The sequence below is a fragment of the Capricornis sumatraensis genome, chromosome 11, assembly GCF_032405125.1.
Source record: "Capricornis sumatraensis isolate serow.1 chromosome 11, serow.2, whole genome shotgun sequence".
Taxonomy (NCBI): domain Eukaryota; kingdom Metazoa; phylum Chordata; class Mammalia; order Artiodactyla; family Bovidae; genus Capricornis; species Capricornis sumatraensis.
In genome coordinates, this window is record NC_091079.1 from 94,993,352 (window position 1) to 95,017,188 (window position 23,837).

General features: G+C 43.3%; 2 protein-coding genes across 4 annotated transcripts in view; one reads left to right on the plus strand and one right to left on the minus strand.

Annotated features, from left to right (window-relative positions):
- CPNE3 (copine 3) overlaps positions 1-9,055 on the minus strand; it is a 45,318-nt gene extending 36,263 nt beyond the window's left edge. The window contains exon 1 of the mRNA XM_068983893.1: positions 8,979-9,055. The gene's annotated coding sequence lies outside the window, so the exon portion shown is untranslated. The remainder of the gene's footprint in view (positions 1-8,978) is intronic.
- Positions 9,056-21,233: 12,178 nt separating this feature from the next.
- Positions 21,234-23,837, plus strand: part of RMDN1 (regulator of microtubule dynamics 1) — a 30,900-nt gene continuing 28,296 nt past the window's right edge. For all 3 annotated transcript variants that reach the window (XM_068983447.1, XM_068983449.1, XM_068983450.1), the window contains exon 1: positions 21,234-21,362. In XM_068983447.1, the coding sequence (XP_068839548.1) occupies positions 21,234-21,362 (129 nt within the window). The remainder of the gene's footprint in view (positions 21,363-23,837) is intronic.

The window sequence follows — 23,837 nt, forward strand, 5'->3', positions numbered from 1 at the left end:
TGACCCCATGGACTGCAGCGCACCAGCGTCCACTTCTCCAGGCAAGAACGCTGGAGTGGGGTGCCATTGCCTTCTCCAACTATATACCAATCACTGCGCTAAGGACAGCGGGCTGGGGGGAGGGGTGCTGCAACAATATAAGATCTTGGAGCTCATGATGAGCACACTGGGCCACCCAGTCACTCAACACAGTATCTTCCATGTGCTGTGAATGCCGAGGAAGGAGGGACGCAAACAGAAGACAGCATAAACCCCTGGCTCTCTCTGTGTCCAGAGATATCCAAACCGTGGCTCAGACAGAGCAACAGGACACCTCGGAGGTTTTTAATCCTCAAAACTGAGGATTAAAACTATACTCCGCTATAAAAGCATTCGCATTCCTACTGTCACTTGCTACTGGATTATTTTACCCCTTTAAGTAGAGACTGGGGGAGCGGAGAAGGGAAGGACAGAGGGAAAGGAAAAAGTTAACAATTCCATTCATGTGGATAATCTGCGGGTTTGCCTTTTGCAGTTTTCAAAGTGCTTCCAAATAGTATATTTTATTCTGTGCTCTCCAAAAAAAATCCTAGTGAATTGGCCAGGACAAGGAGCACTACTATATGGTAAGAGGTCAATACATCATAGCTATAACTATAATAGTAAGCCTGCAAATAACTAGATTGCCTCTGAATATATTGATAATTTTTAGCACATTGTTACATTTTCAAAACAATGCATAGTATCCATTTTAAAAAATGAGTTTATCCAAAAAGGTTAATTACCCTAGATGAACAAGCTAATAAGTAGCAAGGCCAAAGAAAGCACTTAGATTATTCCCCCCTCTTGCCAGAATGCCCTGAGGGCACTAGAGCCTCTAATTAATCATTATTTAATACTGCACCAATATTTTCTAATTAATTTCCTTATGACCTTTTAGTTAGCACGTCAAATTAATATTCAGCCCAGCACAACTTAATGAATAGGATCGTACAAAATTAAAGATTAATATTTATACTATAACTATTACTATATTCTGAAACAAATGTAAACAGAATAACACTAACTTGCCACAGACTGGGAAGAGCTGAAAGGTTTATATTTACATCGCAGCAGTTTCTCTTCAAGACAGCCCATGAGATTGTAAACTACTTCAGGCTAAGAAAGTATTTTCTCTGTAAAGTCCCCACACACGCAGATCTACACAGGGTCACGGGATCTCAGTGTTCTCAGAGGGAACTGCTGGACCAGCTTAAGGCGGCAAAACTATCCTCAGAACACACTGCATTTAACAGCTGAGACTCTGAGATCAAAAACCTCACAGTAAACAAAAGTCCACTGAGTTTGCCCAGTATTCACAAGATAGGGATGCCCACAATTTTTTTTTTTTTTTATCCTTGCCGTGGGATACTACACATGGGGATAGGGAATGAAGTACAGATGCATAAAAACAGACAGAAGGGCACGTGTTCTTTTCAGTGTGCAGAAGGAACCGGCAGGAGCTCACCAGGACAGACAGGAAGCAGTTCGGTGTCAGTCACACCACAGGAGGGCAAGCGCTACAGTTTCTCTAGGCCTCGGGGTTCTTTCAGTCGGGAAAGCCAAGAGTGGAGTCAATCGCTTTAACTCCTAAGGCTTCTTCCCGTTAATGTTCTGTGATCCCAGTTTAATGACAGTGAATAAAGCACTTGTTTAGGAACTAGTACTGAAGGAGTGCCAGCTTGCTGGTAGGAAGGTACGTTATGACCAACCTAGACAGCATATTAAAAAGCAGAGACATTACTTTGCCAAAAAAGGTCCGTCTATTCAAGGCTATGGTTTCTCCAGTGGTCATGTATAGATGTGAGAGTTGGACTGTGAAGAAAGCTGAGCGCCAATGAATTGATGTTTTTGAACTGTGGTATTGGAGAAGACTCTTGAGAGTCCCTTGGATAGCAAGGAGATCCAACCAGTCCATCCTAAAGGAAATCAGTCCTGAATATTCATTAGAAGGACTGATGTTGAAGCTGAACTCCAATTCTTTCGCCACCTGATTCAAAGAACTGAGTCACTGGAAAAGACCCTGATGCTGGGAAAGATTGAAGGTGGGAAGAGAAGGGGATGACAGAGGATGAGATGGTTGGATGGCATCACCGACTCAATGGACATGAGTTTGGGTAAACTCCGGGAGTTGGTGATGGACAGGGAGGCCTGGAGCGCTTGCAGAACATGGAGTCGCAAAGAGTTGGACACGACTGAGAGACTGAACTGAACTAAAGGTGTTCCTACTCCTTTAAAAATATTTTTTCTTAATTTTTTTTAAGAGGAACAGAAAATTTTAAGAACCAAGAAAAGAAATAAAAGAAAAAAGATACAGGTTTCCAAACTGTGTTTCCCTCTACTGAAAAAGGTATATCTGAAAAAATATATACATTCAGATACTTTCCCACTGAAGGAGGCACCTTCACGTAAAATTGTTATTCAATTCTCCATCCCAAGATGACTTGAAAAATAATTCACATCAACAAACAAAACAGAGGGCTCAGTCTATTACGCACAGGCAGCATAGCAAGGAAGTGAATTTTACAACCGTCCACAGAATCTCACATTATTAACTCTCAGTTCATATCATGGCAGGAATGAAGGAATCAGCTTTTGGCCACTGTTTGTTTTTTTATTAAACTTCCAGATTCTTCAATTATCCTGAATAAAATCTAAACCAACACTATTGCTGATACTTGGCCATGCAGAACTGGGGTCAGCAGAGGTTAATATGAAAGAGTTGTCACTTGACCCCTCTTTCTTTAAACTCAAGGAGTTAGTGCAGTTTTACCCTATCCTTGAGGAATCAATCAAGGCCCCTTCCTTGATTTCTCTAGGAAATTTCTGAGATACACTGGCCTGATCTATCATTCAGTTTACTTACCATGTGCTTCAGGTTGTCCTGCTTTACTAATCCCCTGGTTACTGTACATACATTTTAGAAATGTCACTGATTATTATACTTTCAAGCATATCAAATGAACAGTTCACCATAAGTAGTGAGTGAAGTGTGAATAAGAGAAGTAATGATAACATCATATTGCCTCACCTTATGAAATATGCATCTTGGCAAAGTTAGCTACAGAGTATACATACCTTTCCCTATCTCCAGTGGATCTTTCTGATAGTTCAGTTGGTAAAGAATCCGCCTGCAATGTAGGAGACCCTGGTTTGATTCCTGGGTTGGGGAGATCCCTTGGAGAAGGGATGGGCTACCCACTCCAGTATTCTTGGGCTTCCCTTGCAGCTCACCTGGTAAAGAATCCGCCTGCAATGCAGGAGACCTGGGTTCGATCCCTGGGTTGGGAAGATCCCCTGGAGATGGGAAAGGCTACTCACTCCAGTATTCTGGCCTGAAGAATTCCACGGACTGTATAGTCCATGGGGTCGCAAAGAGTCAGACACAACTGAGCGACTTTCACTTTCACTTATACATACCTGACCTACTAAGTGAATCATCTTTTACCAAACCTGCTTTGATAAAAATCAGAGCTGCATCACCTAGCAGAAAATTCCAGGGTGCTCAACCGAAAATTTAAAGTTTCCTGGAGATTCCATTGTAAAGAGTCCGCCTGCCAATGCAGGAGACATGGGTTTGATCCCTGGGTCGGGAAGATCCCCCGGAGAAGAAAATGACAACCCATTCCAATATTCTTACCTGGAGAATCCATGGACAGAGGAACCTGGTAGGCTACAGTCCAAGGGGTTGCAAAAGAGTCGGACATGACTTAGCGACTAAAAAGCAACAAAGACACAGTAAAGCTGCTGGCCAGATATTCAGCACTGGTTGGATGTTATATTAAGGCACAGCAACCTACTGGTGTTCTTTGGGGTTCTCACTTCCTTCCGAGCGTTTTAAGAACTGCCTACCTTCTTCAATCTACCAGAGGCTGGACAGCCATCAGTAGGTCTCACCCTCTGTATTATTCAACGATGCCCAATTCTGAAAGCATGCTTTCTAAAACCTGGCTCCCTTATTTCTCTTCTTAGCTGGGCACATGTACTATTTAACTGGGCAAGACAGGCGTTTTCACATTTTAACACTTTATGCTCCTCTCTCGTTCATGGTGAACAGTGATAATGAAAATTCTTTCCTTTTAGAGCTGCAACAACTACAGAGTGTAAAACTTTCCTTGGTCCTCAAGGTTTAAAAGTCTGTAATGCTGAGAAAGGACCTGGAATGTTATACATTTCCTGATTTCAAGAATATTCGTTTTCTGCATGCTGAGTGCACACATTTCATCGGTTTTAACTTTCTGGCCAACCACTTTATATTTCCCAATGATGAACAGTTTAATAGTTCATTCACTCCATACTCACTCAACAAATACAGAATGCCTGTGTGTCAGACACTGTTCTAAGGGATTAGGCGACAACAATGAACAAAGCAGGCAAATATCCCTACTTTCATGTGATTACACTGTAGGGAGATATACAGTATGCTAGGTGACGGTAAGTGCCAAAGACAGAAATAAAGCACAGAAGGGGAGCAAGAAGTATTGCAGATGGGTGTAACATTTATATATTTTTATCAACTTATTTTGATAACATCATTAAAAAAAACTTTTTAAAATTTTCCCTTCTTTTTAAAAAAATCCTGACCGCTAAGCAGATTGTACACTGTATTTTTTGTTAAAGGTTTTTAGGGAAGATAAAACCTTAAACTTGGAGTGTGGATGTTAGGTTATATCTAACAAACAGTGCGTTATGAAAGCGTGTGATAAAGGTTCTGCTGGTGGAATACATGCTGGAGAGTTGGAGACGTGGATTACTTCCAACACGGCTCACCCAACAGGTGTTCTTCCCTTAGACCTGGAATGCAGAGTCTCTAAAGAAAACACTTTGTTCTTATAAGGTCATTTACATATTTGCTTTCTGTTGAAAGAGCTGAAAATGTTAAATCTGACAGTTGTTTTTGTCTTATCTAGAGAGTGTCACATATATTTAGGTTGTGTATTTTTACTGCTGCTGCTGTTTAGTTGCTAAGTCCTGTCCGACTCTTTGGTGACCTCATGGACTGTAGCCCGCCAGGCTCCTTGGTCCAGGGGATTTCTCAGGCGAGAATACTGGAGCGGGTTGCCATTCCTTTACCGGGGATCTTCCCAATTCAGGGATCAAAGCCGCATCTCCTGCATTGCCAGGTGGATTTTTTTTTTACCACTGAGCCACCAGGGAAGCCCGCTTATTTTTTTTTAATATAAAATAAGTCAAATACCAAGAAACGGGGGGAGGGAAGGAAGACAAGTTTCTCCTTACAGTCTCAGATATCTATCTTAACATGTCCCATCTATCACCTTAGGATCTAGAGACACGGTAAACTAAATGCTCAGCATATTGCAGTAGCCTGGTGACAACACATGTTGCAACCACACTCTTGCTTTGGTAATTTTCACGGGAACCAGACATAATACAGCGACTTGGTACATCCAAGTGTACCGTCCATTTCAAAACTGAAATACATCTGTTTCAAAATTGTTTGCTAAAATGAATATGTAGTAATTTCCTGCTATTTCCATGGGGAAACTGTGTTAGTATGCTAGCCATCTAATTTATATCGGTAAATTTGACCATCACATAGACTAATTTTAAGGTCTTTTTAAAAATTATGACTGCATACTCATGAGCTGTTATATATTAAAAGAGTAAACAGTCTCTCCAAAAGAATCCCATTTTCTCCCCGTTTCAACTTCTAAATAGATTTAAACCAGAATAACTGGCTGAATTGTAGGTATAATCTTACCTAAATATATATAGTGGTGATCATTTTGTAACGTAATGTATAAAAATATTGAATCACTGGTGCACCTGAAATTAATGTAGTACTGTAGATCAGTTATACTTCAACTAAATAAATAAAATGTATATATGTCTGCCTTTGATCATCATATTAGAAACTCAAATAATGTAGTCAAATTAAATCTATGATACTTTACTTTTAGGAGTTAATTTAAACCTTCTTCTCAGCCAATCTTTTACTAAATCTTCTACCAAATATTCTATTTAATTGTCTGGACTTTAACCAATCAGCAATCCTTATAACGTGAGAAAGAACAGAAAGGGAAAATATTGGTGGGAAGGAGGCTGGCCTATAGGGTGAAGATAATAATGGGGAAATTAAAGGAATGGCCAGAGTAGGACTCTTCAACTTGCTGAATGCCACCAATGGAAGTAGTATTAATCCTTGCTGAGAAAGCTACCTGAAAGATCATGCTTTTGATGCACAAGAGTAGCCAATCACAAATCCTTGAAGGTCAAGTGTTATTGAATCAAATTTCACAAACTACATTAACTAAGTTATGCTGACAAGCATATTTTCCAGTATAGTAAATCACTGGCTAAATAAAGTTTTGAAAAAAGAAACAAAAAAGTAAACTAGAATAATAGTAGGAGAAAAAAGAAATCACAGGAATCACCGGAAACAAAAGAGGGCAAATAAGCTGTGTCTGAAGCCACACGAGAACCGACAGGAGCGAGGGTGCGGTATGAACGCGGTGTCTGAACCCATGCTACAAAGGGAATGCTCAGGGCAACAGTGAGAGCCCTGTAAAGAGGCTACACAAATTCGCAACACTTGGCTGCCTTCACTTTGAGTGAAAATGAAGATCATTGTCTATAAAGAGTCCACAGCTATAGGCAAAATTAGAAGAGGTGTCCAGCCATTTATCAACCCTTAAAAGGCAAAGCTGAGCACCAAAGAATTGATGCTTTTGAACTGTGGTATTGGAGAAGACTCTTGAGAGTCCCTTGGACTGCAAGGAGATCGAACCAGTCCATCCTAAAGGAGATCAGTCCTGGGTGTTCTTTGGAAGGAATGATGCTAAAGCTGAAACTCTAATACTTTGGCCACCTGATATGAAGAGCTGACTCATTGGGAAAGACTTTGATGCTGGGAGGGATTGTGGGCAGGAGGAGAAAGGGACGACAAAGGATGAGATGGCTGGATGGCATCACCGACTCGATGGACTTGAGTCTGAGTGAACTCTGGGAGGTGGTGATAGACAGGGAGGCCTGGCATGCTGCATTCATGAGGTCGCAGAGTCGGACACAACTGAGCGACTGAACTGAGCTGAACTGAACTGAAAAGCCAAAGAGGTGCTTTGTTTTCCCCAACCTGAAATCTCCTATCTTTCTCCTTTCTTCAGGTGCTTGATCTGGGAGAAGAAATCCTGAAAGTTGTGCCAGGCCCTGTGGAAATGCGTTCCCCCTCACAGGCGGGGAGCCTCAGCACAGTCCTGTCCCAGACACCTCTCAGAATGTTTTCAGCCCAGAGTGGGATGTGTTTTTCCAGTTCATCAGCTATAACGAACTGTCTTTTAAAAAATTCTCATGAAAGCAAAAGAGTGGCCCTCGGCACCACAGATTACTCTATTGGCGTGCCTATAATTGCTACCATCCATGTCATCTGTCCTCAGTTTTCTGTTCTGACTCTTCTATCCCCTTCTACCTGTGCTCTAGGTCCGCACAAGCTGTGTCTGGCTCTGGCTGGCAGCGGTCAGAGGTGCAGTTTGCTGTCCCCAATTAATGACAACAGCAGGATATATGTTGCTATATATAGTTCACCACTATGTGCCAGACACTTGGCTAAGTGTGGTCCAAAAATGATCTTATTCAATCTTCATAACAACCCTATGACATAGGAGGTATTTTATCTCTATTTTACAAGTGCCGAAACAGGCCCTAAAAGGCTAAGCAACCCGCCCAAGGTCATACAGCTAACAAATCTCAAAGACTAGACCTCAAACCTTGGTATCTATCTTATCCCAAAGTCATGTCTGACTCTTTGCGACCCCATGGACTGTAGCCAGCCAGACTCCTCCGTCCATAGGATTCTTCCTGGCAAGAATACTGGAGTGGGTTGCCATTTCCTTTTCCAGGGGATCTTCCCAACCCAGGGATCAAACCCTCCTCTCCTGCATTAGCAGCTGGATTCTCTACCACTGAGTCATCAGGAAAGCCCCAATAATGTTTTTTAACATAAGGCCATGAAGCCTGGGTGCAGAAATCATACAGATCTGAATTTCAGCTCTAATGCTACTACGACTTAACCCTTGTGCAATTTGGAAATTTATGCAATCTGAGTTTCCTCGAGTATGAAATGAAATAGCAATACCACTTAAGCTGATGATTGTGAGCACTAAATGAGCTAACATATAGGAAAGTTGTCTAGCAGGGTTTGTGCCATCCTGTAACCAGTACTCGGTACACTCAATGCCACTCTTCCTCCTACCTGATTAGCAGTTATAGAGGCAGCCACGAAAAGATAATACCGAGGATAAACAGAAAGTGTGGATCACCATCACAGGCAACGTCAGTGATAGGTCTGCTCGGTCTCCTAGAGGTTCTGGTAATGCAAAACAAACCTTACGGCACTTCCTCCACGCCCTCGGCGGTAGTGAGCCCAAAACACTAAACCTTAGAAATTCGAAGCTGGAGCCGGAACTGGAGCCGCTAGGATACGCCTTCCCGCAGCCTCCTGCGTTACCCCCAGACGGAGTCACTTTTGTCCACCCCACGATCTGACAGCTCCCCTGGGGTCCCCCGCTACCGAGGCGCGCCCCGCTCCCCCCGGTACTAGCGAAACAGAGCGGACCACGAGTACGCGTCTCTCCCCGGGCCGCAAGCCCGCCACCCCGCCGGAGGAGGCTGGGGGGTCCCGGGCACCAGACGCCACGCGCAGGCGGCGCCTCGTAGCCCGGAGCTGAGCCCGGAGCTCCGGCTCCCCCGGGAGACGTCGGGCAACTCTGGGCCTGGGCTGGTCGCCGATCGCGCGTCCAGCGGCTGCAGAGGCCCGATGCGCCCAGCCGAGTCCGGGCCGCGCGGAGCCCAGGATGCGCCCGCAGCGCGAGGGCGGCCCGGCCCAGTCGCGCGGATCCCGCGAGCTCGGCTCTCCCGACCCGGCCCCTTCTCCTCCCCAGGGGACCGCTGGGTTCGTGTACCCCGCCACGCCGGGCCCGAAGCAGAGGAGAGTCCTCACTCACGGCTCGGCCACAGGGATGGGAATCGCTGCGTAAGGACCCGGCAGGCGGACACCGCACAGTCTCCCAGTCGCCTTGCGCCCAAGGAAACTCCGGGGATCGGCCGAAGGGCGGGGCGGGGCCGAGGGGCGGGCCAGGCCAGGGCTGGTGGGCGGGGCCCGGTAGAGGGGCGGGGTGGAGGGGCGGGGAGAGGGGCGGGGCTGGCTGGCGGGGCGGGGCTGAGGGGCGAGGAGAGGCTGGGGCCGGCCGAGGGACGAGGAGGGGATGAGGGAGGGACCGGACGAGGAGGAGGGCGAGGCCCGGTTGAGGGGCGGAGCGGGCGGGGCTGAGCCCGGCTCCGCCCACCTCGGCCACTCCTGCCCGAAACTCTGATGGGTTTCTTACTGAAAACCCCTAGTAGACTTCAGGCTTTTTAAGTAAGTTATCCGGTACACCAAAATAAATTCCTGAAAATATAAGAATTTACATTTGAGAAAATTTAGACTGCATTGTGAACCAGGAAAGAATCAGGTTCAGCATGAAAGTAGACAAGTGCTAACTCCTACCCTCTGTTACGTTGAGAAGACTCTTGAGAGTCCCTTGGACTGCAAAATCAAACCAGTCAATCCTAAAGGAAATCAGTTCTGAATATTCATTGTAAGGACTGATACTGAAGCTGAAACTCCAATACTTTGGCCACCTGATATGAAGAACTGACTCATTGGAAAAGACCCTGATGCTGGGAAAGATTGAAGGCAGGACAAGAAGGGGACGATAGGGGATAAGATGATTGGATAGCATCACTGACTCAACGGACATGAGTTGGGTGAACTCTAGGAGTTGGTGATGGACAGGGAGGCCTGGCATGCTGCAGTCCATGGGGTTGCAAAGAGTTGGGCACGACTGAGCGACTGAACTGAACTGAACCACTGTTAGAGTGCTTTCAGTGTGCGCACTGTCGGAATTATTTGATATTCTTAATTTCATTCAGTCCTCACAGTTTTGTGACGTATTTAGTGCCATTATCCCCATTTTGCAAATGAGAAAAATACGACTAACTTGAGATTTGATAGCTAAGTAGTTGGCTTACTGCCCGAATTCACAGATTCAAAGTACTCTCTAAGCATCCCACCTAACTGTGACTTGCTGCCTGAGATAAAACAAATTATCAGTATTATGGAAAACATTGCTACATTTGACTACTTGAAATTTGAACTTCCACCCCAAAAAACGGGGCAAAGATCAATAGGCAAACATGAGAAAAAAATATTTGCTACAAACCTGACTTTCAAAGAAAGGGTTAGTATCTTAAGTATAAATTGCTTTCAAAAAAAATAGAAAAATGGGAAAAGAATGATTTTTTTAATTACAGAAGATATGGGAAAGTAAATGAAGAAATACAGACTTCTAAACCAAGCTTTTCTTTTAATCCAAAAATATGCAAAGTATAATCATACCAAAGCAAGTGAAGATTCCTTCATTTATTTAACACTTCCTGGATCCTTGTTTCATGCCAAGCATTGTTCTATAGAGATGTGATAAACTAGTGAAAAACAGAAGCTTCTATTCTAGAGGGAGAACAAATAATAAGTTATTAAAAAGAACCAAAATGATTTCAGATAACCATAAGTGCTGTGAAAGAAAAATCGAAGTGGAGTCAGTATTGCTAAAAGAGCGTCCTAAAATGGAGCCAGAAACCCTGGAGGGAGTGAGACAGGCACATCTCAGCTCAGGTGGACTCTTAGGAGGAGCATCCAAGCCATCTGCCCAAAGCCCATGAGACTCAAGATATTTATCTGACCCTAGTAACAGCTCCCCATTAAGAACAAATATCTTCTTTTCTGCATCAGAAACAGCCATAATTCTCACCAGACAGCTTTAACAGTCTCGTAGTATCTGCCTTTATAAGCCCCTGACTCTTTCCAGAAGCACTCTTCTGGTTTTTACCCAAGTCCCTGTCTCCCAAATTGCAATTCCCAAGGCCCTTGAGTAAAGCTCATTGTTGCAAACTTGACATGGATTATTGTTCACATTATTGTACTATGAGGAAAATAATACAGACTAATGTGGTAGAAGCTATGGCAAACCTAGACAGTGTGTTGAAAAGCAGAGACATTACTCTGCTGACAAAGTTCTATACAGTCAAGGCTCTGGTCTTCCCAGTGGTCATGTACAGTTGTGAGAGCTGGACCATAAAGAAGACAGAAGGCCAAATAATGGATGCCTTTGAACTGTGATGCTGGAGAAGACTCATGCGAGTCCCTTGGACAGCAAGGTGATCAAATAAGTCATTCTTAAGGGAGATCAACCCTGAATAGTCACTGGAAGGACAGATGCTGAAGATGAAGCACTAGTATTTTGGTCACCTGATGTGAAGAGCCATCTCATTGGAAAAGTCCCTGATGCTGGGAAGAAATTGAGGGCAGGAGGTAAAGAGGGCTTCAGAGGATGAGATGGCTGGATGGTATCACTGATGCAATGGACATGAACTTGCGCAAACTCCAGGAGATGGTGAGAGACAGGGAGCCCTGGCGTGCTGCAGTTCATGGGGTCACAAAGATTCAGACACGACTGGGTGAATGAACAAGAACACAATGTGATAGAAAGGGACTTGAGGATAATGAGAGCCTATTCAGACAGGGAAGGCCTCGGTAAGGTTATGATATTTTATTGAAAGATCCAGTCATGTAAAGAAGATCTGAAGGCAGAGGAAAGACAGCAGGGACAAAGGCAAGTCTAGACTTAGCAAACTGCAGGAACAGAAGCAATATCTTTGTGGTTGGAACATAGCAGGAATGAAAGAGAAGTATCTTATTTTGTTTTTACTAAAAGATTGGTAAAAACAACCTTTCTGTTTTGGTTTTTATTCTGTTTTAACAGTAAAGTGAAGGTCCTTGGGTACCTTAATTTTGTTGCAAGTTTCAAAATTTCCAGAATACATAATGTCAATACCTAACTTTGATGACCTCTGTCTCCACTACCATTGGGAGCAGAGACAATGAAATGGTTTTGTACTTTTAGTATCCAATAAGCATTCTCTCATTTAAATGGACAGTGCCATTGCTGATTAACTTATTTATTCTTCTCAAACTATAGTCTTAATTCCATTCTACTTTTGTACTTATTTATGTGCTCACTTATTCAACATGTATTGAATGATTATTATGTATCAGGCATAACAAGGTTCTAGAAACAAAGAACAAATAGCCATGGGACTAAACACCTGCCAGAGAATTAAAGGGATGAAAAGGGATGCTAAAATGAATGAGAAATACAAATATATATATATTCTTTTGGTGTTCTTCTGCTTCACTGGTTATTCCTTCTTATAGCCTTTGATTTTTGATCCTCCTATTCCCAGTTCTTACACTGGAGTGCCCCAGGGTTTAGATCTTGACTTTTCTTTTTTCTATCTTCATCCATACCTTTAGCTATCTCATCTAGCCTTACAGCTTTGAAACTCATCTATATTCTTTTTAAAAATTATTTATTTATTATGTATTTTGTGTGCATGGGCTTTCTTTAGTTGCTGTGAGTGTGTGCAACTCTTCGTTGTAGAACACGGGCTTCTCATTATGGTGACTTCTCTTGTTTCAGAACACAGGCTCTAGGGCACATGAACTTCAGTAGTTGTAGCACTTGGCTCAGTAGTTGAGACTTGCAGGATCTAGAATGAGTGTTTAGTAGTTGTGGCACATGAGCTTAGTTGCTCCAAGGCTTGTGGGGTTGAACCCAAGTCCACTGCCTTGGCAGGCAGATTCTTAACCACTGGGCCACCAGGGAGGCCCCTCATCTATATTGTGAAGGTTACCAAACTTCCAAACTCTAGATTCCAGCTTCCTACTTTCGGGGTGTATTAGTTATCTACTACTCTATAACAGATTACACCAAATTTAGGGGCTTGCAATTAAGTAATCATTTATTATCCCACTACTGGGCATATACCCTGAGAAAATCATAACTGAAAAAGATACATGTACTCCAGTGTTCACTGCAGCACTATTTATAATAGTCAGGACATGGAAGCAACCTAAATGTACATCAATAGATGAATGCGTAAAGAAGATGTGGTATATACATACAATGGAATATTCAGTTCAGTTCAGTTCAGTTCAGTCGCTCAGTCGTGTCCGACTCTTTGAGAGCAGAATATTACTCGGCCATAAAAAGGAATGAAACTGGGTCATTGGTCATGATGTGGATGAACCCAGACTCTGTCATATAAAATGAAGTAAGTCAGAAAAGGAAAACAATATACATGGAATCTAGAAAAATAGTGTTGATGACACTATTTGCAGGGCAGGAATAGAGATGCAGACCTAGAACAAGGGCTTGTGGACACAACAGGGAAAGGGAGGGTAAAATGAATCGAGAGAGTAGCATTGACATACATACCCAATCGTGTAAAACGGATTGTTGGGCAGCATGGGGAGCTCAGCGTGGTGCTTTGTGACACCAGGAGGGGTGGGATGGGCAGGAAGGAGCGAGGAAGGGCTGAGCTGGAGAGGGTATATGTATTCATATAGCTGATTTCCCTTGTTGTACAGCACAAACTAACACAACATTGTAAAGCAATTATACTCCAATAAAAAATTATATTCAATGAGATATGACTAAGGAAAGGAAAAAGTTATAACCCACCTAGACAGCATATTAAAAAGCAGAGACATTACTTTGCCAACAAAGGTCCATCTCATCAAAGCTATGGTTTTTCCAGTGGTCATGTGTGGATGTGAGAGTTGGACTATAAAGAAAGCTGAGTGTCAAAGAATTGATGCTTTTGAACTGTGGTGTGGGACTCTTGAGAGTCCCTTGGACTGCAAGGAGATTCAACCAGTCCATCCTAAAGGAAATCAGTCCTGGGTGTTTATTCGGTGGACTGATGTTGAAGCAGAAACTTCAATACTCTGGCCACCTGATATGAAGAACTGACTCACTGGAAAATACCCTGATGCTGGGAAAGATTGAAGGCAGGAGGAGAAGGGGACGACAGAGGATGAGATGATTGGATGGCATCACCGACTCAATGGACATGAGTTTGAGTGAACTCCGGGAGTTGGTGATGGACAGGAAGGCTGGCATGCTGCAGTCCATGGGGTTGCAAAGAGTCGGACACTACTGAGAGGCTGAACTGACTGACAACTAAAATAAAGTAGTCATTTATTATATAGATTCTGAGTCTCAGGAATTTCAGAGTGGCTTAGCTTTGTGGTTCTGGCTCATCATCTCTCATGAGAATTGCAGGCAGGTGTTCTTCAGGGTTGCAGCCATCTTCTGGGGCTGGAGGATCCACTTCCAAGATGGCTTGCTTACATGTAACAGTGGTGCACTTTGCTGGTGGGAGACCTCAGTTCCTTTCCAACTGGCACCTCTCAACAGGGCTGCTTGAGTATCCTAAGGCTCCTGAGTTGCCCCGGGGCAAACAATCTAAAAGACCACAGCAGAAGCTTAATGAGACTTACAATTTAGCCTCAGAAGTCATATACAATCACTTTTGCCATATTCCGGTGGTCAAATAAACCAGTCTATATCTAATTTGAAATTTTAACTCAGATGACCATTATATCTACTACTGTGGGCAGGAATCCCTTAGAAGAAATGGAGTAGCCATCATGGTCAACAAAAGAGTCCAAAATGCAATACTTGGATACAATCTCAAAAACGACAGAATGATCTCTGTTCATTCCCAAGGCAATCATTCAATATCATGGTAATCCAAGCCTACACCCCAACCAGTAACGCTGAAGAAGCTGAAGTTGAACGATTCTATGAAGACCTACAAGATCTTTTAGAACTAACACCCAAAAAAGATGTCCTTTTCATTATAGGGGACTGGAATGCAAAAGTAGGAAGTCAAGAAACACCTGGAGTAACAGGCAAATTTGGCATTGGAGTACGTAATGAAGCAGGGCAAAGGCTAATAGAGTTTTGCCAGGAGAACACACTGGTCATAGCAAACACCCTCTTCCAACAACACAAGAGAAGACTCTACACATGGACATCACCAGATGGTCAACACCGAAATCAGATTGATTATATTCTGCAGCCAAAGATGGAGAAAATGAAAGATATAAGCATTTGAATGCAGAGTTCCAAAGAATAGCAAGGAGAGATAAGAAAGCCTTCTTCAGTGATCAGTGCAAAGAAATAGAGGAAAAGAACAGAATGGGAAAGACTAGAGATCTCTTCAGGAAAATTAAAGATACAAAGGGAACATTTCATGCAAAGATGGGCTCAATAAAGGACAGAAATGTATGGACCTATTAAGAAGAGGTGGCAAGAATACACAGAAGAACTGTACAAAAAAGATCTTCACAACACAGATAATCACGATGCTGTGATCACTCACCTAGAGCCAGACATCTTTGAATGTGAAGTCAAGTGGGCCTTAGAAAGCATCACTATGAACAAAGCTAGTGGAGGTGATGGCATTCCAGTTGAGCTATTTCAAATCCTGAAAGATGATGCTATGAAAGTGCTATGCTGCACTCAATATGCCAGCAAATTTGGAAAACTCCGCAGTGGCCACAGGATTGGAAAAAGTCAGTTTTCATTCCAATCCCACAGAAAGGCAATGCCAAAGAATGCTCAAACTACAACACAATTGCACTCATCTCACACGCTAGTAAAGTAATGCTCAAGATTCTCCAAGCCAGGCTTCAGCAATACGTGAACTGTGAACTTCCAGATGTTTAAGCTGGTTTTAGAAAAGGCAGAGGAACCACAGATCAAATTGCCAACATCCGCTGGATCATGGAAAAAGGAAGAGAGTTCCAGAAAAAACATCTATTTCTGCTTTATTGACTATTCCAAAGCCTTTGGCTATATGGATCACAATAAACTGTGGAAAATTCTGAAAGAGATGGAAATACCAGACCACCTGACCTGCCTCTTGAGAAACCTGTATGCAGGTCAGGAAGCAACAGTTAGAACTGGACATGGAACAATAGACTGGTTCCAAATAGCAAAAAGAGTATATCAGAGCTGTATATTGTCACCCTGCTTATTTAACTTCTATGCAGAGTACATCATGAGAAACACTCGGCTGGAAGAAGCACAAGCTGGAATCAAGATTGCCGTGAGAAATATCAATAACCTCAGATATGCAGATGACACCACCTTTATGGCAAAATGTGAAGAGGAACTTAACATTAAAAAGCCTCTTGATGAAAGTGAAAGAGGAGAGTGAAAAAGTTGGCTTAAAGCTCAACATTCAGAAAACGAAGATCATGGCATCTGGTCCCGTCACTTTATGGCAAATAGATGGAGAAACAGTGGAAACAGTGTCAGACTTTATTTTTGGCGGGGGGGGCGGGGCCAAAATCACTTCAGATGGTGATTGCAGCCATGAAATTAAAAGATGCTTACTCCTTGGAAGGAAAGTTATGACCAACCTAGACAGCATAGTAAAAAAACAGAGCTATTACTTGGCCAACAAAGGTCCGTCTAGTCAAGGCTATGGTGTTTCCAGTGGTCATGTATGGATGTGAGATCTGGACTGTGAAGAAAGCTGAGTGCGGAAGAATTGATGCTTTTGAACTGTGGTGTTGGAGAAGACTCTTGAGAGTCCCTTGGACTGCAAGGAGATCCAACCAGTCCATCCTAAAGGAGATCAGTCCTGGGTGTTCATTGGAAGGACTGATGTTGAAGCTGAAGCTCCAATCCTTTGGCCACCTGATGCAAAGAAACGACTCATTGGAAAAGACCCTGATGCTGGGAGGGATTAGGGGCAGGAGGAGAAGGGGATAATAGAGGATGAGATGGCTGGATGGCATCACCGACTCCATGGACATGAGTTTGAGTGAACTCTGGGAGTTGGTGGACAAGGAGGTCTGGCGTGCTGTGATTCATGGGGTCGGAAAGAGTTGGACATGACTGAGCGACTGAACTGAACTAACTATATCTAATTTGAGAGGGAATCCCACAAAGGAGTATATTCAGGAGGTAAGAACCATTGTGGGCCATCTTGAAGACTAGCTAACACATATGTCTAATAATCATTTCAAATCTTAATGTACAAATATACCCTCGATCGTCCTTCCCAAATCTGTATCTCCCAGAGTCTTCTCTATCTCAAGCAATGTCAAAGCTTCCTTCCAGCTGTTTGGGCCAAAACATTTGGAGAAATCTTTGCCTTTCTCAGATCCCGCCTCATCTGGTCCAGGGTGTTGGCTAATTCCATCAACCCTGCCTTCAAATTACGTCTGGATTCTATTTTCCACCCTAGTCCAAGTCACCACAATTTCTTTCTAGATTACAGTATCATCCTAGTAACTGCTTCCTTACCAGCTCCCCGAGTCTGTTTTCAAAACTGTCATATGAATCTAATTAAAATGTAAATTAGACTGTGTCGTGTGTGTGTGTGTGTCTGTGTGTGTGTATGTGTGTGTGTCCTCAGTCATGTCCAACTCTTTGCAACCCAATGAACTGTAGCCCACAAGGGGTCCTCTGTCCATGGAATTTTCCAGGCAATAATACTGGAGCAGGTTGCCATTTCCTACTCCAGGGGATCTTCCTGACCCAGGGATCAAACCTGGGTCTCCTGCATTGCAGGCACACTGTTTACCATCTGAGCCACCAGGGAAGCCCTTGTGTTCAGAGAAAATGTCGCTTGACTTCCAAATTCAGGCCTTTGCACTGTCATTCCCCCCCACATGATATGCTTTGCCCTCACATATCTTCAGTGACTCATTCCTCCTTCTCACTCAGTGATTTCATCTGTGGCCACCACCCTATTTAAAACTGTAATGCCTACAAAGAGGTATACTCTATACCCCTTCCTGCTTATCTTCCTTTTCAGCATTTAGCACTGTCTCATATATTTGGAGAAGGCAATGGCCACCCACTCCAGTATTCTTGCCTGGAGAATCCCATGGTCAGAGGAGCCAGGTGGGCTATAGTCCATGGGGTTGCAAAGAGTCAGACACGACTGAGCGACTAACACACACATTATATATCTTTTATTATCTCTCATATTGTTTATCTTGCTTACTATCTCTTCCCAGCTGAAATATATACTCCACTAAGAATTATTCATTCAGCCTAGAAGAATATCAGGCATACTATAGAAGAGCAAAATATATTTGTTTAATGAGTGAAGAAATTGTTCCAGGCCCAGTTATATGCAAAAATCTAACACATCATTGAGTTTACAGTATAATGAAGGCACATATTATTGAATCTTATCATTGCTATCTTTAAAATTTACTCCAGATTGACAAATAATCACAAATATATAAAAGAAATGATGAAAAGTGTAAATGTGTTTAGAGTCATAAAGAAAATGAAAATATACTAAGGGGAATCAAGAAAATTTTCTCTGAGGAAGTAACATTTGGACTGAGAATTGAAAGATGAATAGGAATTACCTAGGTAAGGAATAGTGCAGTGTGATCAGGGGAAGGGGGAGGGTTACAAGGAAGTAAGTGGACTGGGAAGGACAGAGGACCCCTTGTGGGCTACAGTTCATTGGGTTGCAAAGAGTTGGACATGACTGAGGGCACACACACATACACACACACAGACACACACACACACACACACACACACACACGACACAGTCTAATTTACAGAAAAAAATATCACAGAGGGAAATCTGAGGCTCAAGGGAGGTAAGCAAAGATACTTTCCCTGGAGCCAAGAGAGAAATATCCCAGACTTGAGGAGACTAGAGAAACAAATTAAATACAAGTAATCAGGATTTGATCTGAGTTGGGGAAAAATTGTTACTATGAAGGACAGCATTGGGACAGTAAGCAGATCCTGTATAGTAAACAATAATATTCTGTCTACTTTGATTTCCTGAATTTGATCATTGTACTGGGACTAAACTGCAATGCAGGAGACACTGGTTTGACTCCTGGGTGGGGAAGATCTGCTGGAGAAGGGATAGGTTACCCACTCCAGTATTATTGAGCTTCCCTGGTAGCTCAGATGGTAAAGAATCTGCCTGCAATGTGGGAGACCTGGGTTTGATCCCTGGGTTGAGAAGCTCCCCTGGAGAAGGGAAAGGCTACCTACTCATGTATTCTGGCCTGGGAAATTCCATGGACTGTATAGTCCATGGGGTTGCAAAGAGTTGGAAACAACTGACCGACCTTCGCTTCACTTCACTAGGACTAAATAAGAGAATGTCCTTGTTTCTGGGTTTGAAGAGTCATGATATGTGTAATCTACTCTTAACAAGTTCAATAATAAAAAATAATAACAGGAATATAATATGCATGTTATATGTAAAATATTTAAACAAAGATAATGTAACAAAATGTTAATAATGGATGAATTTAGGTGAAGAAAATATGAGATTTCTCGCAACTTTTCTAAGGATCTAGATTTTTTTTTCAAAATAAAAAAATCTAATTAAAATTTTAACTCTGGTTTAAATATCAGAAAGTCAATCTCAGGATTATGATGGCATTCAGTGGTAAAAGCCTATTATTCAGCAATATTGAGAAAGTTACCAGTAGAAAACCTTTTTTTTTTAAAGAAAGTAAATTATGAAGAGGACCTGTATATCTTTTACAAACTACTTTAAAAATAAACACAATAGGGATATCACTGATATAATCCTGAAGAAATGTGGTTGATCAAATGGTGGAAGGAGAAATTACATAGAAGAAGCTTTGAACTTGTTTTTAGAAGACATGAATTCAACTCTTCTAGCAGTATTTGCTGGTCTTTCCTGATGGCTCCATGATAAACAATCTGCCTGACAATGCAGGAGACACAGGAGATGGGAGTTAGATCCCTGGGTTGGGAAAATCCCCTAGAAGGGGGAAATGGCAACCAACTCCAGTATTCTTGCCTGAAAAATCTCATGGACAGGGGAGCCTGGTGGCTTACAGTCCATGGGGTTGCAAAGAGTTGGACAGGAATGAGCAACGACCAACCAATATTTACCAGCTATGTATCCTTGAATAATAAAACTCTTTAAGCTATAGTTCACCTGTTTATTAATTTTGGATACCACTTCACAAAGTAGTTGGGAAGATCAAATGAAATGAAAGTGAAGTTGCTCAGTAGTGTCCGACTCTTTGCGACTCCATGGACTGTAGACTACCAGGCTCCTCCGTCCATGGGATTCTCCAGGCAAGAGTACTGGAGTGGGTTGCCATTTCCTTCTCCAGGAGATCTTCCCAACCCAGGGATCGAACCCAGGTCTCCCACATTGCAGGCAGACGCTTTACCACCTGAGCCACCAGGGAAGACTAATGAAATGAAAGTGTGTGTTAATTCACTATGTAGTATTGAGTACTATATAAGTGTAACCTTATTTAAAAAAAAAAAAAAAACCCTGTAACTATCTTCCCTTATTGCCCATAAAATTTTTTCATCAGTTCAGTTCAGTTCAGTTGCTATATATATGATCCATATACTAGGTTTTCAGCCTGTATTTTCTCTCACATCAACTCTGAGGTAGGTTCAAAACCTCTTCTTTCCCTCCAAAAGAATTGTGGTCCAGTGAGAAGCAAGGCACACAGTACTGAATATTTTGAGGGAAGCCAGGGGTTTCATACCATACAATCCAAAGCATACAACAGCCATTAACCTTCCGCCCGAAGGCTTCCTCTCTCTAGTCCTTCTTACTGGATCAGTGTGGGCTGGACATTGTTTATTCAGCTAAGCCCCTTGTTAGGTGCAGATTGTGGACTCTTAGTTGCAACATGTGGGATCAGTTCCCTGACAAGGGATGGAACCCAGGCCCCCTAACTTGGAAGTATGGATTCTTAGCCACTGGACCACCAGGGAAGTCCCTAGGCTGGTCATTCTTTGTCTCTGGCTTCTCTCTGACATCCTCCTCCTCCTTCATTCTTTCCTTTACATAGAACAGTTTAATCCTCCTAAGCATTTATTTCCTTAACGGACCCTCCAGTACCAGCATTCTCCCCACCTCTGGAGGCAGCAGAGATGTTTTTTTAAAAATCGTTTTTTATTTGCATACATAAACTATGGAATGCTGATCGGCCCTTGTGCCAAAGCCAAGACAGATTTCTAGGATGGGTAGAAGTCTGCAGCCAGAAAGGCACTATCTTCCGGGCCGCACCCCAGCGCGCGCACGGGCGAAAAACTACTACGTCCCACCCAATTGGGCTTTTCCCGCCCGCGGACGCAGTGTGCCGGAAGATGCCGCGCGGAACCGGAAGCAGGCGTGAAACCGGAAGCAGGCGTGAAACCGGAAGTGGGCAGGCGCGACTCCCTCTGGAGAGGCGAAACGCCTTTAGCTCCGCCCTGCTCCTTGCGGCGGAAGAGGTTAAAGGTCGGCCCTGCGAGTTATACAACATGGCGCTAGCCGCGCGCCCGTGGCGCCTTCTCCCAGTGGGATGTAGCGCGGCCCGGGGACTTCGACTTCCGGCAGGTGCTGCCGGCGGCCTGGGGCAGCGCGTTCCTTGGCGACTCGGCGCCTCTGAGGTACCTTCGCCGCCCCAGCTCTCCCGCTTTCCTCCCCCAGCGACTGTTCTCCGGCGGCGCCTTCCTTCTTGAGGCCCAGGGGCCCCGCGTCGCCTTAGGGTGTGTGGGGAGCTGAGGATGGATCTCGGGGCCGTGCGCCTGGAGCACTCCCGTGGCCGCAAGGGATGTAGGTCCTCCCTTTTGGGCAAGCGTGCTTTCCTCGCTGAAAACCGGGGTCGGAGGAGGAGCGAGGGCCCGGGAGAACCTGCTCCTGCCTGTCTCCTGTGTGAATACCTGGGGGACAGTGGGGAGAAAGACCTTGACCGCCGTGAGATGCTTTTCCCTTTCAGTGATGGCCCGATACGGTGACGGCTCCTGAGGCTGTCAGTCTGTCGGACCTGGGAAAGCTTGCGGTGTGATTCTGAAAATTCCTGCGACTCAGACTTTTTTGCTATGTAGGTTTAAAAAATTATTTTCGAGTTTCTCGCTTCATCTGCATAATGTTAAGGAAGGATGTTGGGATGGATTGTCATCCCAGTTTTGGCATTTCTGTTAGACTGGTCTTGGTTTGTGTAATCTCTGAAACAGGGTGGAAGGGTGAGGTTGCGCTTTGGGTATGTATCGTTTGGAACTAGAGGCTTCATTATTTTAAATACACATTTTTGATTGCCTGGTATGTTCAGAGTTCTGGGGTGAGGGAGGGATGAATGACCGTAAGGATAGATACCTTTCCTTGGAAGAGCTTATAGCCACATGGGTTGATGTTTCATGATGTGAACAGAGGAATGGGAGGAGTATTCAGTTCAGTCGCTCTGTCATGTCCTTCTCTTTGCGACCCAATGAACCACAGCATGCGAGGCCTCCCTGTCCATCACCAACTCCCAGAGTCCACCCAAATCCATATCTATTGAGTTGATGATGCCATCCAACCATCCCATCCTCCACTGTCCCCTTCTCCTGCCCTCAATCTTTCCCAGCATCAGGGTCTTTTCCAGTGAGTCAGCTTTTCGCATCAGGTGGCTGAAGTATTGGAGCTTCAGCTTCAACATCAGTCCTTCCAATGAACACCCAGGACTGATCTCCTTTAGCATGGATTGATTGGATCTCCTTGCAGTCCAAGTGTCTTCTCCAACACCACAGTTCAAAAGCAGCAATTCTTCCGCCCTCAGCTTTCTTTATAGTCCAACTCTCACATCCATACATGACCACTGGAAAAACCATAGCCTTGACTAGACAGACCTTTGTTGACAAAGTAATGTCTTTGCTTTTTACTATGCTGTCTAGGTTGGTCATAACTTTCCTTCCAAGGAGTAAGCGTCTTTTAATTTCATGGCTGCAGTCACCATCTGCAGTGATTTTGGAGCCCAGAAAAATTAACTCAGCCACTGTTTCCATGGTTTCCCCATCTATTTGCGATGAAGTGATGGGACCAGATGCCATGATCTTAGTTTTCTGAATGTTGAGCTTTAAGCCAACTTTTCACTCTCCTCACTCTCCTCTTTCACTTTCATCAGGAGGAGTATTAAGTATGAGATTAGCCTCAAGTTTCCAAATTAGAGCTTTGGTGAGTTAAAGATTCCATTTTAGTGAAATGATCATAGTTTAGATAATAACAGCTAACATTCGTTGAACCATTACTGTAGCCAGGCATTATGTGTTAAACATTACCTGATTTGTTTACTGAAATGTTTCCATGCACTTTATGAATTAAGATCGGCTATATCATGTCTTTTCGATAATGGCCATTCTAACAGGTGTGAGGTGAGATTTCATTATGGTCTTAATCTGCTTCCCCCCGGTGATTAGTGATGTTGAATACCTTTTCATGTACCTGTTGGCTGTCTGTAAATCTTTGGAAAAATGTCTCTTCAGATCCTTTGCTCATTTTTTTAAAAATGGATGATTTTTTATTTTGTTTTGCTGTTGCATTTTATCAGTTCTTAATATATTTTAGTTACTAACCCCCCATCATATATATGATTTGCACATATTTTTTTCACTTTCACTAGGTTGCCATTTCATTTTGTTCATTGCTTCCTTTGCTGTGCAGAAATTTTTTTAGTTTGATGAAATCCCACTTACTTTTTTTTGCTTTTGTTGTCTTTGTTTTTGGTGTCACATTCAGTCATAGCCAAAATCAGTGTCATGGAGCTTATCTTTATGTTTCTTTCTAGGAGTTTCATGGTTTCAGGTCTTAACATGAAGTCTTTAATTCATTTTGAGCTCATTTCTGTGTATAGAGTAAGAAAGTGGTCCAGTTTCATTCTTTTGCATGTGGTTGTCCAGTTTTCCCAACACCATGGAGACTGTCCTTTCCCCATTATATATCCTTGACAGTAATTAACTGGCAACGTAGGCATGGGGTCATTTCCAGGCTCTCAATTCTGTTTCATTGGTCTGTGTGTCTATTTTTTATGTGAATACCATACTAGTTTGATCACTAATTTAGTTTGAAATCAGGAAGCATGATGCCTTCGATTTGCTCTTTTTTTTTTC